Below are 14,898 nucleotides of genomic sequence, written 5' to 3'. Positions count from 1 at the left end.
TATTTTCCAGTACTGTGGACCCTTTCTTTGCTCTCATGTTGTTCGTGTGCAGTATTTATTTTGTATCACATCTAATATTTCACAGCTAAATTATGTTTTTGTGAAAATACAAAATGTCTAAGTGTCTTAAAGGCTCTAGAGTCATGTCACCTACATATAGAGGCATTTTGTCTCTCATGACAGGCATAAGATCTGTCTCTTTAGAGCTTCATTTACTGTAGTCAATGTGTTTTGATGCTGAGGTAGGGTGGAATGATTACACTTAATGGTGCTGGCTGCTGGAGCTGAGAGCAAGTAAGGAGATGAGCTAATGGTAGAAGGGGAGAAAACTTCTTTGGACCCTGATGTGGGACATGGTCTTCTATATTCTGTTTCATTTTGTTTTATTTTTGTTCTTTTTGATCATTGACAGCTCCCATCTGCCTAGCTTTGGACACCAGATTCGGACGTTTTTATCTTCTGTGAGTACTGCAGCTGTTTCTTTTCTGAGCCTGAATAGAATTTTTCTTTATGGTCACATCAGCCTACACAGCAGTGATATAAATGGTGAGAGGGGAATTTATTTTTGCATACAAGGAATTCAGTTGTGTGGTATGTAGACTGCTTTTGTCACGTCTCTTTGGTATCAAGGATCTAGGCTGATAGGTCTTTTTTGAAGATAGTGTGTTTCATCGGTATATCAGTTTTAGTGGAAGACTTAGTGAGAAGTGAAGAGAAAAAGACTGGGGCTTCAACCACCTGATCTAGTAGGAGGATGTGTTTTTTTTATTACTGCATCTTCTGACCAGTTTGTCAAAGGTGAAGAGAGAATGGCTGGGTGTGAATGCATGTCCCACAAGTTTTCCTGTGAAGTGAGCAATTTAAGGAAAGGCTTGTACTGTGCCATTTACTGTTAGATAGTCTTTTGAAATTGAGTCAGTTAATATTTGATCTAAATATATTATCTCATCATATTCTTGAATTTTTTTGTTTTTTGTTTTGTCCTTATTACTAAAGATAATTCAAGTAAGGAAAACCGAGCTGATTTGGTAGTCTTAAGTCTTGACTGAAAACCTGCCTCTGCTAATCAGATCCACCAATTCACACACATAGGAAGTGCAAACACAGTAGTCAGTGCACAACAAAAGCTATCTAAAAGCCATACTTGAGGTGGCATGATAACCCTAGCACACAATTTGACTATAATGCTATGAATCTGCAAGCACCTTCTACCTCCTGAAACACTGAGTTGTTATGGTAAAGAAGTTTGAAATACATATAAATAAATTCTTTGGACAGTGAATTAACTGGTTAAGTTTTAGTTAAGTTTCAGGAATGCTCAGATTTGGCTTTAAAGCTTGAATGGACTGAACATTAGAGAATATGTATGAAAATCGGGAGCTAGAAAGGAAAAACAGTCTTTATTGATTACATTTTCTAAAATGATTTAGGTAGCACCAGAAATAAAAGTAACAATTTCAAAACTTTGTAATGCCTTAGGACAAACCTTCTGATATACCTGTTACTTAATAAACTGTAGGTCCTATATATGAAATTATATCAGCTCTTATTCTGATAGTGATTTCCTCAAGGAATATCTAGTCTTGTCCAAATAAAATCATTACTTGTGTGACAGAAAATCAGTGTTATGTGTTTCTAAGTAATCCTATAAATTCTATAGATCCACGATTCTTTTTGCAAACTGCCTTGAAATGGAGACTGTGATTTGCTGAAATACTGAAAACTTCCCTGACCTTTTAAATTAGACTATATTGAGCCCTGTTTCTTAATGGGCATACAAAACAGATGAGCATATGTACTGTGCCTAAGGATTAACAACTAAGAGTAATTATTATTAGTTATTAGCACTAATTGTAACCACCTTAGAAGGGCCTTTCTACTCTGTGCTCATAGCAAGGACGACTTCAGATGTTGTTTTTCAAGGTCGTATCAAGTTGAAATCATCTGCTGTCTGTAGTAGCTCTGGGCGGCTTGGTAGTGTGGTTAATGCACCAGGAGACAATGCTTCTTTTACTCATACTTAAATATATATATATATATATATATATATATATATATATATATATATATATATATATATATATATATATTTGCTAAGGAGAAGGTTTTTTTTCTTATGTCCACACTCATGGAATGTATTATCACCAAGATTACACATTTCCTGATAAAGGTCTTTTTACTTATCTTTCTAGCTCCCTCCTTCCTTCCTTGAATATGACATTAAATGCTTTATCTAAAAACATATGTGAGACTTCCAAGTCAGAGAATATCGACTGTCATTCCCACAAGTATGTTGGAGCGGATGAGTCATCCTTTGAACAGACATCAGTAACAATCATTTAGAAGCTAGTTATTCTTTTATTGCAACTTGTGAAAATATCTCTCGCCCTAAGTGATCACCACAAAACATTTTCTTTTTATAGAGAAGTTTACTACATAAACTATGCTATTCCAGAACATTTTGTTTGCGCGATCTCTTCTGTAATTTAAGCCTTATTTTCCTGAATAATTAATGTTGGCCTAGGTATTCTAGAAGAAACATTAGAGAAATCTAGGATACTTTGCTGTTCAGTGTTCCATGGGAGGTACTCTAGATAAACAGATCTACAGAAATGTGAAAAAGTGCTTCTAAAAATAGATTTTTAGTGCATTGTTTAAAAGTAAAGGGCATTGTAGGCTCCTTAAATAGTAAAGGTATGTAAGATACGTGAATGAGTTGAAAATCAAGATACGGTGTTTTAAATTTGCATTGGAAATCTCTGCATTTTTAGTTCTTGTTGTTTGAAAGCCAACTCTTGAAAAAAAAATATTTTGTGGAGAAAGGAAAAGCTAATGAATGCAGATTTATTATATATATGATCGTTTCCTCTGTCCATTCCCTTCTACCTTCTCTCAATGTTTTGGGTATGAATATATTAAATAAAGAAAACATATTTCAAGTATTCCCTGGAAGTGCAATCTGTACATCATGCCACATCGTGGCTTTGATTTAGGGAAATAACTGAAATGAAACAAGTCATTTCAGCCTAATTCCAGCCAGACAGCTGCACATGAAAAAACTTGTCATTTTGTTGGCAGAAATTAATCGGCTCTTTGTTTGTTTCTCACTTCAACTGAGTACTGAGCTGGCAGTAAAATTAAAATGCACTTCCACTGAGAGGGACTGTCCTTCCTTAGGGATGCTGAACAAGGGCAGGTGATGGAGCATGTGAAGACTACATTACTGCCTGAGCATCTGCACTCTGTATACTTTATTCTCCTAAAATGCTTAATCTGACTTGTCCACAAACAGTACGTTTATTGATTTACTGTGAGTAAATTTTAGCAAGTAGTAAGTAATGCTCACTCTGTGGTTAGACAAAGAGAACTTGTGTTTCCTACTTATTCACATTATAAAGAATCATAGTGAGGGAGACTAGTTATGTTTAAGTTTAGTCTCTTAAAAATTTGGCTTAAAACACATAAGAGTAATTAGAAAAAAATCAAGTTTAGTGATTCCAGTAGAAGTTGTTGAAAACTGGCCTTGCCATTGCCTATTTTAAACAATGAGTAGCTGAGAGTTAAGATGTCTTTATCCAGAAAATCAGCATCTTCTGAGCACAGTGGTAGATCTATGACAGTGGTTTTAGGCTTAATACTAAAGAAAAATGATTGAGAATAATTAAAAATAACGTTTGTATCAGATCAGTGGCAACAGAGATTTTTTAACTGCTGGCATAATTGAATGTTCAAATCAGATGATATACCGTCACTTCTTGCAAAGATCGTGTGATGATTATTACACCGTTTCTAGGTCTGCTTGAAGCCACAATAACGTACCTCGTGAAAAAAAACTTTTCTCTCTCTCTCTCTCCTTTTTTTTTTTTTTATATAAATCATGCACTGATCTTATTAAGTCATAAAATAACTTCTGGGCCAATTTTAGGCAATCTTTTTGGAGCAATGTAGGAAGTTTCATACCTGTTCCTTTGAAGAAAGGAGAATTCTGCATAAATGTGAAGATTTGGTTGTTTTTATGGCAGCTCCTCAGCCATAACATCTTTTACAACTGTTGGAATAATTTAAATGCAATTAGTTTTCTATGCATCCAGTTGTTTCAGAGTAAAAGAAAACAATCTTTTTAGAGGCTTTAAAAATCCAGTGATCCAGTTCTGGAAAATTTTGGAGCTGCTCTCAGAAAAAAAGAAAATCCACTGCTTTTAACTAAGGTAAAATATAGTTATTCTTGCACTAATGAGATTGGAAGGACTATTCTTCAATTGTAAGTATTTGTAGTGTTTGCAAAAATATTCGCAATATTATTATTATTCTTATTGTTTGTTCTGCTTTTATCCTACAGTGGTGCTGGAATTCATTGGTAGACTGAGACTACTGTACTGTCATTCACAACTGATGAAAAACAGCAAACCAAGACCTATTTTAAAAAAAATCAGAATGCTGAATGATGAAGATGCTTCACAGGATGAAGAATGAGAAAGAATATAGAACTGGCACTGGCTACTTCTAATGGGTTGGAGAGAATGGCTCTTCTTATCTGTTAAAATTGGTGGATCTGGCAAATCAAGCAAACTAAACCAAAAACTCTCCCAAATTCCAGCCCAGCAGTTTATCAGTGCTTCCTTGAGGATTACATTGTAAATCACTCCACAAAGAGTGGGATTCTGTTCAGCACTGTTACGTAGAAGAACAATGGTGTTCTCATGAATCCTACCAGGTAAATAAACTCAGAATTTCTTTGACTTAGTACAATTTACTGAAATATATATATTTCAGCTTTGTAAAGGTTTTATATAAAAAGCCTAACTGTTAAGCTTGAGAAATTCTGTGCACTTCGAGTTATTAAGAGTAACAGTGGGAAAACAAATACTGTCTTTCTGTAGTTGATTATTCAGATAAGGTGACTTCCTTAGACCAGGTCTCTGATTAACAGTATTATTTATTAAGAAGTCAGGTTTCCTTAAAACTGAATCGAAATGGGAATATTTTGCTAATGTATCCAAAACAACACAATTACAATCTGAAAACTATTTAAAAGATTTTGAAAAGAGATCTTCATGATCTCTTAGCCATTTGGTTCTCTCTTTAAAACTTGCTCTCAACTAACTACAAGTAAATACAACCCAGTTATGCATATTTAAATCCTACATACACAATCTAGTCCAGAGTTGGCACTGTAATAACTCTGACCCCATTATAAGTTTAGTGAGAGAAGTTCTTGACTGGTGCAAGGGAATGAAATCAGGTTCAAAACACTTCCAGTGTGGTTTTAAAAAAGATAAGATTTCTAGTATTTGCTCTCACAACTTTATAATATATATATTTCTCACTTCAAAATGTCACAATAAATATTTAAAACAAACAAAGTTACTCTCATCCAAACACTATTTTAAATGCAGGAAGATATCCACCAGATCTTTCAAGGTTAAGAAACCAATAAAAATAAGAGTGCCCATTCAAGGTTTATTTCATTCTGTTTTATACTGATTATCATTCCAAAAAAAGCTCTCTTAATTTGAAATTGGCTGTAAAGAATAACAAAAATATAGAGAACAAAGCAGAAAATAGCATTTGAATATCTTGATTCTACCTTGCACTTGGGTGCACGGTCTGTCTCTAAACTCTGACTCATTTGCCACCAGCAGGTTTTAAGGTGATAATCACCCACACAGAGCTATTTGCACATCAGGTCTATCTTATTCCGTATCTAATTATACCCTTTGTAACAAACTGTTTAGCATAATTAGCAGTGTTATGCTTTACAGGAATAAAGATAGAAGTTATAGGTTAGAAGATTCAGGTTTCTGAAGGCATACATGTACAAACTAGTTATTTTTGTATGTGGTCACAATAACAAATATTTTGATGCATCGGTCTATGTAAAATTATACAATGATTATTGTAAAGTAATGCAGTTTTCAGAATGTTCAACTGTTATATGTAAGTACCGCTAATCATGAATTTTACATCTATGAAATGGTTTTGGGACTCATTAATTGCTAATGCTCTCACCAAATTTCTTTGCAGATATGGTTGAAAAATGCTGAAAGGGACAGCGTTGGAATCAAGAATGCTGGAAGTGACTGGAAACCTATTATTCAAGTGATAGACAGCAGCAGGTACAAATGACCTTAATGGGAAAGCTCGGAATTATTTATTTATTTTCTAGATGATCAGAAAGGATGTTTACTTAATGACCACTCTTTCTTTGTACTCAAACTAATGATAAACTGCTTTAACACAAGATGATTGAATTATGAAAGAAATAGAGTATTATGTGTACATGTGCACACAGTAAAATACATCTTAGTTTTCTTTGGGGATACTTTCATTGGGGTCATCAGAGTGTTTAATGAACATTGGTTGCAGTGGCACCTGATTTCTTTGCTGGCACATTGGTTTACTTTTGTTCCCTCCTTCCTGCCCCCTTCTAATGTACTTGAAAAAGCCTGAAGAACACAAAATGCAGTATCCCCACAGGTAGTGTTTCCTGTCAGGCAAAATAAAATCCAAATGGTATCTCCTGAGAATAAACTCCTGTCCCCAGCTGGGGAGGAACTCTGCTGTTTTTAACACAAGCATAGCATAGACAAAAGAAGTAGTAATGCAGAATCCACTAAAGCAGCCACAACTACTGAATCTTTTTCAGTCTTATGTATTAATTGTAATTCTGTTAAATTCTCTTAGAGACAAGAATATATTTATGGGTTCTACCCTCGTTTAACTGATAATTCTGTTGGTTCTATTCTGTAGTAAAGATGGTCAGAACATTGTGCAAGTAGAGCTGTTTTTCCTCTGAGCTATTTAAGAAAAGCATGAAAAAAAAAAAAAAAACCCACAACAAAAACTCCAAGATATTTACAGCATATTTAAGATAAAGCATAAGCTTGCACTATTTTTTCAATTTCCTATAGAATGTTAAACAGATTTTTCTCCATTTTTAATAGATAAGCAGTACTATTGAACCCATTGTAGAACACAAAGAGGTCAACGTTGCATCCTTTCAGGTCACCATTGCTTAAAAGGTATTTGAGTTTCCCTATTAAGTTTTCAAAGGCCAACATCTGCTGATGCTCAGGAATGGTAGATGTGGTGACAAAGGCTGTATGAAGCGTGAAGTGAAAACACAAGTATATAGTCCATGCAGAACGGCACTAAGAAAACACAGCACAACCATGCTTCAAAGACCTATTTTCCCATTCATCCATGTCTGTTATTAATGGCAGGATACTTCTGACAATGCCAATATAAGCTTACTCTTCTCTTCCATGTAGTTCTATTTTTTGGGTTTCCATTTATTTATTTATTTATTGTGTTATAAAATAGATGTATAAACGCATGGTTTTAAAATAGCATATCACTATCCATTTCCAGTCATGAAAACGTCAAAGGAGATATTGAAGCAGGAAAATTACATTATTCAAATTGAAGGCTTTCAGTTCCAGGTTATTGTCATTGATGCTGCTTCAATATTTAAAGCTACAAAACAGATGCCATGGCATTCGGCTGTTAACACTGTTCTTATTTACGAGGAGGCTAGTTTTGATGATATTTAGCTTGCTGCCTAGAGTTTAACAAATCAGTGCTATTCATGAGCTTCCACAAACTGAGCTGATTTATAAATTGGCAGACCTGACTATGCATCATAAGAAGTGAGGCAGTTTTATCCAAATTATTAGAAGCTTTTCAGCTGGATATCAGGTATGGCAAATTGTATTTTACTATGGTGATATTTTATCATTGCGATCATCCTGCATCTCATAGAAGTTGCATCTAAGGTTTCTACAAAGCTGAGGCTGTGGGGAATATTCTTTCAGTCAGCCACAGCATGATAGATTTCTAGCCCTGCACTCTATTTGTAAGCAGCTGACATGCCTTGACTGTGTGCACTTGTCTGCTGTGGAACTCAGCTGAGACACAGAGCTCAGTTATTATGTTCTTCCTTTGTTTAAGTGTTCTGACATGATTAATCTGCTACTTGATGCGCTCATTCTTCACATTACAACATTATGATTTTATCATAGTTTTGGTGTGATATTTTGAAGCTTCATATGCACACAGAAAAGCAGGATTATTTTTTACAAGGAGCACAGTTCTTTTTGTTCTGTGCAGAAAAGCCCAGCTCAAAGGCCACTGGTGGTAATGCAAAGATTTAAACAGATGCACCGCATTTACTAAGCTACTGCACAAAAATAAGAAGTATTTTTACAAATCTTCTATTCTCACTTTGAATTTACATACGAGCACATAAAAATTAATTGTCCTATACTTCCCTGTTACTAGTAAAGAGTTTTACAAAGTACACTAAAGAAATATGTCCTGTGGAACTTTTAATTCTCTCTATCGTTTTTACAGTACTCATCTTTCATCTGCTGACAAGAATGCACCTGAAAATCTGTGCTTGAAGGCAGATGTGTTGTCAGGAGTGACAATCTGTCTGACCATATAATACAGTTACATGTTAATGTAAGCCAGTACATAACCCCTTCACTGTAGAGCACATTTTAGATAAGCATCATCTGCAACAGAGAGGGATGTTGGGAAACTAGATCCAAGAAGCTGAATGAAAATGCAAAACAATACTGTGTCTTTTTACTTACTACCAATACTGGAAATACTGGGTATACCTGTAGAGAAAGAAAACAATAAAAAGACATTGTTAGCTGTTTACTGTAGTTGGCAGCACTATTACATCTAAAAAAAGTCTCCTCATTTTCAGAATATTGTATCAATAAATAGTTCCAAGCAATTGCCAGCATTTATCCAGACCTTTCTAAATGCAGAGTCTTTAGATTTTTCAGTATGAGACTGTGGGGACCACTAAAATGTATTGACAGATGGGTATTTCTGGGACCAATACCAGATCTCTGAACTTCATGAATTTGTTCAGAACAGTTTCGTATTTGAACTATCCAGCCATTAGTTTTAATGCTCTAGATAAAAATATAACTCATGCATGTATTATGTAGATCTAGGGGAAAAAAAATGAACCAAAGGATAGATGTATTGCTAACTGCTTTGGCCAGCTGCTTAAATCAGTTGATAGCTTCTGTTGCATTGACTGTACATAGCTGTTTTTTTCACCCTTTACCTGATGGTTACCTAAATTAAGTTAAGGAAAAGGAATATAATTGAGCAAAACAATCTAATGCATTAGGTTTGCCATATTGACTAAGCCTCTCATTGATTTCTTTTCCTGCTTTCATTTCAGTTTCTGAGATTAACTAATGCAGGGAAACCATTCGAGAGGCAGGTGAGATTTACCAGAAGAGGTGGGGCTGCTGAGGAGTAAAGCTTCTCTGCTAAATTAGCAACGTGGGATCTCCAGTTGCCTGATGCAGTTCTGACAGGTAGCCTGTGGTCATGTCTGCTCTGACCAGTGCTCTTTTTCATGTACAAAACTGTAAACACAAAATCTTTTCTGAAATGCCATTTTCTTTATATTAAGTGGTATCGATTATAGGACTATTGCTAGTTTCCAGCGTTAAACTGCAGATCAGTAATTAAATTCTGAATATTTGCATCCTCTCAGTTAAATACGGTTTTCTTACTATAAGTTTTATTGACTTTAATAGCATGTGTTTTACTGCAGAAACCTTGTTCTCCATTAAACATCTGCTATACTACTTTCAAAATCCATCTTGACTTTCTGTCTTACTCGGAGATCTTATGGGCTACTCTCCAACGAAGCAAGCTGGAGTGAAGGAATGTTTTCGTGATAAATGACTTTCAATGTAAGTATGGTGGTAGAATCAATTAGGGATCGTTCCTAAATTCTAGCTTGGCAAGAAGAAAGCTGAAGTAATTAGGTGTACAGAATGGTGACCTTAAACAGGTATGGCAATGCTGGAGCAAGTGCCAGAAAGGCTGCCCTACTTTCACATCATATGTGGGAACTGGGACCTGCAGAGGGCCAGACCCTGCACTCAGGGAACCCCTTCTGAATGAAACTTTCATTCAGACATCGTTACCAAGCTTTATTTTTTGCTGAAATTAGCACATATGTGTATGTATATACTTAACGCAGTTAAGTGTTAAAAGCTAAATAAGAATATGATCATAATAGAACATATTTTTTGTTCTAACCATTATAAAAGAACTTAGTTCACTATGTACCTTTAAATTAGAATAGGTTAATGTAAGAGAACTTCTATCCCCATGCCTTAAAAGTAAAAAAGGCAGTCCATTTTCCATTTTTTTCCCCCAAAGTTTCAATAGAAGTTTGTTTCCTTTTCTTGCAAGTCATTATAGATGTTTTAAATTAGCAGTACTCATTTTCCTTTATACACTGATGGAAACTGCAAAAGTATTAGATAAAGTACAGATCCTGTGTTCTCACACTCACACTTCCACTGTGAAACTGTATTTGTATTTCCTTTGGTATACGCCCCCACCTCAAACCTCCTTTCTCTCCTACACATACACACAAATATCCTTTCCTTTCTGTCCTTAACAGATTGTAGCAAAGGGAGAGGCTTTCCTGCAAGTCTGATCTCCTCTTTTTATTCTGTTTCACAAATTCATAGTGATAAATGCTTCCTGGGCAGAGAATAATGAGAATAAAAAAACCCACTTGCCTGAAGGGCTCCAAATTAAACTTGCAAAGTTGTCTTTTGGTTCTGTTTGAAAAGCACTTTTGCTCTTTCCATAGTTTCTATATTTGTGTGATATTTGTAATACCAGTTACCCTACATGTGGTGACCGTGTTAAGAGCGTTCTACTTTATACCCTTTCTGCTAAAGAGAGTGAGAATGGCACTTCTGGGTTTGTCTAGAAAAGCGGTGATTGCGTAGGGCCGTGAGACAGGATCTATTAACACTCCTTAAAAGCTGAAGTGCACATACGATGGGAAATATATTCTTAGTAGTGGTGCTCTGGGAAGATCTGGACTTGCATATTGAGACCAGCTCTGGCACAGCAGAGCTTAGTGAGGTGCAGCAGGTGCTCCTATCACCAGTCCTGAGTTGTGAATGCAGGCCATGTTGGGGCTGTGGCATGGTGGGGAGGCAGATGCTGGGAGCTGGGCAGAATGCTGTCCCTTGGCATGGTGGGTGCCCATCAGCCTTGTGGCAAGATAGATCAACCAATCACAACTCTCTTCCGCTAAATTAATAAAATCAAGTGACTGCATATATAAATATTGAGTTGTTAAACCAAAGCAATGTTCAGTCTAAGTTCTTCCACTTGGAATCACTGGGATGGTTATGCATTGTAATGGGGGGCCTTGTACTTAGGAAAGAGCCAGGATAGCTCCTGCTCCCCAAATGGTGAACACTGCAGAAGTTTCTGACCCTATTTACTATTTTTGACTTGACTTGAGTGTGGTGGTTTGATATACTGCATGTTCGCTGCAAGTGCATCTAAATATGCACACATTACGAGAGGAGTGCTTTCCTTGCATATGGTCTTCTGCATCTGCCTTGTAATCTTGTTTCCCATTATCAGGAGATAAGTTGTTTTAGCAACTACATACTGTGTAGCTGAGTATTGTGAATGGAGAAAAAAAACCCTCCAGAAATTGGATGCTTGCAAAGGAAGCAGGTTTTAGATTTCTTGTACAGATTGTGTCAGTATGGAATGCATAACACAAAGGAATGGCATCAAGCTTTCAGTGAGAAGGGCCATGCTGCAGCTTGCAGTCTCAGAGCAGGCCATATGCTGCAAGCCCCTCTTGTTGCCCTGACCGTCAATGTGTTTGCATGCTTCCTGCCAGAAGAGCAGGTAATGCAGTCAGGTTGTTTGTCCTCCTGGGCTCGGAGAGCATTTGGGATGGAGGAATTATTTTGGCAACTCAATCTTGGCTACTGTCTTTCTCTTGGGCTTCTCTGCCTTTGCTATCACAAGGCTGGATGTGCACCTGCCATGTGATGGGGAGTCAGGGACAGGCTCCTGCTGCTATCAGAGCACTACACCTGTCTTGCAGCTCACGTATTCAGGGAGCCAGTGTCACCCAAAATTATCCAGGTGAGGTGAACGCAGCCTAGAGATTGAGAATTTAGACTATATCTTACGAAGGTATGAGAAAATACAAGAACAGATAATGCAGTGCAGTTTTGGACTCTTTAATTGCTGATGAAAGTTGTGTGAGATCTTTTCTGACAAAAGAGATTTCCTTATAATTGCACTCTACACATCATATTTTGATTGAAAGGTGCAAAATATAGAGCTGAACCCCACAGCAAAGAGTCAGAGCAGGCCTGCCACATCTGATCTGTTTTTCTGAGACAGATGTGCTGCAGCATGACAGCACTCCTCGCAGAGTCTTTTCCCCTTCCTAAATTCTCCACTGAGGTGTGATCACAATATCAGATCATCAGTATCAATTTTAGAAGTTCAGAATTCTATAGTAATTTAAAGTTCTGAGAAGCTGGAGAAACCTAGCATCTCATAATGCCTTCATCAAAGCAAGCGATTACAATGATCAGAGAAGTAAACTTTTCGTGTTCTGTCGAATTGTGTTCAGGCAAAGGACAACACACTGTGAAAGACATAATTCATAGGAAGTTTTGCATGTGTTTTGTTGTGACAGCCTTAGAACTCCTGCTACTGTTAATTTTGCAGTTACTCATTCTGTAAAGATTGAAAACACTAACAGAATTGGAGCTGGAAAGCTGCCTGTTGCATCAGAGAATGGGACCCTTAGAAAATGAGACTGTATCAATGATGTGAGCCTGACCTGAAAAGACAATTGTCTGCATGATCTTTTCAGGCATAGGGATTCCTGCTACATGGATTCCTCAGTAACAAGCCTGCCATCACACAACCTCCTCGACAATTTAATTTATGCTGGTCCTTCAAGATGGCTTTGTGTCATCAAATATTCATGGGGAAAAAAACGAACACAGATGAGGGTAATCAGTGCAATACTTTAAGTACCATTACTTTTAGCCCAAACTGTTTCTGTGGCAGATGTGCTGCAGTGATGCCTCATAAGTCTGTTCCTGTTCAGGGAAGATTAGGGCTGTGCTGCTGAGACAGAGGCTGTTCTGTCAGAGGGGAACCTGCTGCAGAAGAAATTCTGTTAACTGATTGAGACTATCTGCCTAACTGCTGACTGAAAAATCCACCAGTGTTCCTTGTGTCCTGGTCAATCCTTTGTTTCATGTCGAACTACGAATTAGCAAAGTCAGGTAGCAGCTGGGAGGCATTTTTTAGCTGAGTGTCAAGCATTTCTGGTACAGGTTATTGGCTGTGGAGGACTGACAAAAAAGCAAGCAGGCTTTGATGGATGGGAGCCCAGCACAGTCTCGGACAGCTCTGTTTGATGGAGCAAAGAACATAAGTGCCAGAGATGATCTAAACAACAGAAGGAAGAAAAGGACTGGTGCTGTCAGACACATATGACTGCTGAGAGAAAAGCTATCTTGTAATACCAAGTACTGAGAAATTCAATAAGTTCACTTTGAGTGTCGAAACATATTGCAGAACAAACTATTTGCAGAATGTGGCAGCACAAGGGAATAAATGTAATCACAAAATAGTCAATAAGGTAGAGTGAAAATATAAAATAGACGCTATGCAATAGTACTGGTATATAGCAAAGAATTTGATGTCTCTAACAAAGCAGGGAAAAATGCTTTGCATTCTCCTAAAAAATTTACATTCAATAAAAATGAGAAGGATACGGGTTATCAGCTTTATATCAAGGTTTAGATTATGAGTGGAATATAGCCTAGAATGCTCTTGTGTTTCATGGTCTGTAGCTTGAATAGGTATGAACAAGCCTCATTGGCTACCAAAATGGCAGAATCAGGACAGTGGAAACTATGTCGATTCCTGTTTGGAAAGATTTTGAAACATTCCTTAGGCTTCTTGTTGAATTGAATCAAATTCCCCAATATCAGAGAATGTCCAGAGAAATCTTTATTTTCATTTATACACTTACATTTTAACTATATTTTTTTAAGCACTCATACAAAGCAAAAATGCTACAAATCCATTCCAAATGAAAAATATTTTGTCCTAGATGGAGAAGGCAGATTCTGAAAATTGGAAGGGAGGAAAAGAATCAAAGGACACTGCTGTAATGGAGGATCAATTATTGTATCCCTAAGGAATATAAGTACCACACCAAGGAAGGTTTAGAGCGAAGCCAGAGAAGTAAGTTAATTCTACCAATGTGTTTGCCAAAAGGTTCACAGAATGTACGGCTAACTAAGGAGAGTATGGCATTAGGGCGATGTCGACTATCACCTGATGGAGATGGTGAAACAAACTCAACAGTGTAAGTCAAATTACATTGGCCCTGTAGAGAGATTATAGAATAATGCAAAAATTCATATGCTACAACTCATGCTGGATTAAATCAGGAAGTGACAATTAAATGAAGTTTTTATATACCACAAATGCTTGCTGCTTGTAGCAAATAAGCAGACAACCTACAAGAAGAGAAACTTATTTAGTTCTTATTAGTGCATAGGACCTGATTCAAGAAGCAGTTATCAGAGAACCACTTCTGGAATGAAGGGCAACAAACTTGTTGAGAGGAAAAAGGAGAAAAAAATCCAGTGCAGAAATACTGAGCTTTCAGAGAGAGCAGATAAAAAATAGGAAGCTAGTTAAAGGAAAGCAAAAAGAAGCCAAACAAATGTAATGCAGACAAGGGAGACATGTAAAAATGTATGAGAGACTCAGATTAATTACATACAACCAATCAATATATATATTGTAAAAATGAACTTTGATAAAAACATAAAAAAACCTACCCAAATGGCAAAATAAAGAAGTCTTTATAAAGATGCCCTTCACAAGCGTACGTAAGGTTGATAGAGAAAGATAGGAAAAAATGCATAAAAATCTGTCAAGCTAAATATAACCAACAGTGCTTGGAGAATCAACTTGCTACAGACTTTAATACATATATTTTTTTAAATAAACACATCACAAGCAGAAGGCTTCACA

The 14,898-nt window shown here is 36.6% G+C and overlaps 2 protein-coding genes and 1 long non-coding RNA gene across 20 annotated transcripts in view; 2 read left to right on the top strand and 1 right to left on the bottom strand.

Annotated features, from left to right (window-relative positions):
• Positions 1-9,352, top strand: part of LOC146759004 (uncharacterized) — a 46,073-nt gene extending 36,721 nt beyond the window's left edge. For both annotated transcript variants that reach the window (XR_014932991.1, XR_014932992.1), the window contains 5 exons: positions 413-461; positions 4,340-4,714; positions 6,025-6,116; positions 6,945-7,022; positions 9,209-9,352. This is a non-coding gene — a long non-coding RNA (uncharacterized LOC146759004). The remainder of the gene's footprint in view (positions 1-412; positions 462-4,339; positions 4,715-6,024; positions 6,117-6,944; positions 7,023-9,208) is intronic.
• Positions 1-14,898, bottom strand: part of NTNG1 (netrin G1) — a 149,124-nt gene that overhangs the window by 37,944 nt on the left and 96,282 nt on the right. For 14 of the 15 annotated variants that reach the window (XM_085512159.1, XM_032446167.2, XM_015869507.3 and 11 more), the window contains exon 5: positions 8,598-8,624. In XM_085512159.1, coding sequence (XP_085368285.1) covers positions 8,598-8,624 — 27 coding nt within the window. Of the gene's footprint in view, positions 1-54; positions 4,049-8,597; positions 8,625-14,898 lie in introns of those variants that run through there. The other variant, XM_085512161.1, reaches the window with a different exon arrangement.
• The window catches only part of LOC146759003 (uncharacterized), a 44,199-nt gene continuing 38,916 nt past the window's right edge, over positions 9,616-14,898 (top strand). For all 3 annotated transcript variants that reach the window (XR_014932989.1, XR_014932990.1, XM_085512163.1), the window contains exons 1-2: positions 9,616-9,731; positions 13,964-14,097. The gene's annotated coding sequence lies outside the window, so the exon portion shown is untranslated. The remainder of the gene's footprint in view (positions 9,732-13,963; positions 14,098-14,898) is intronic.

This window comes from Coturnix japonica, chromosome 11 (genome assembly GCF_054131305.1).
Source record: "Coturnix japonica strain WE chromosome 11, WE-NBRP24, whole genome shotgun sequence".
In the NCBI taxonomy this organism is placed as follows: Eukaryota; Metazoa; Chordata; class Aves; order Galliformes; family Phasianidae; genus Coturnix; species Coturnix japonica.
This window is presented reverse-complemented; position numbering and strand designations above follow the sequence as displayed.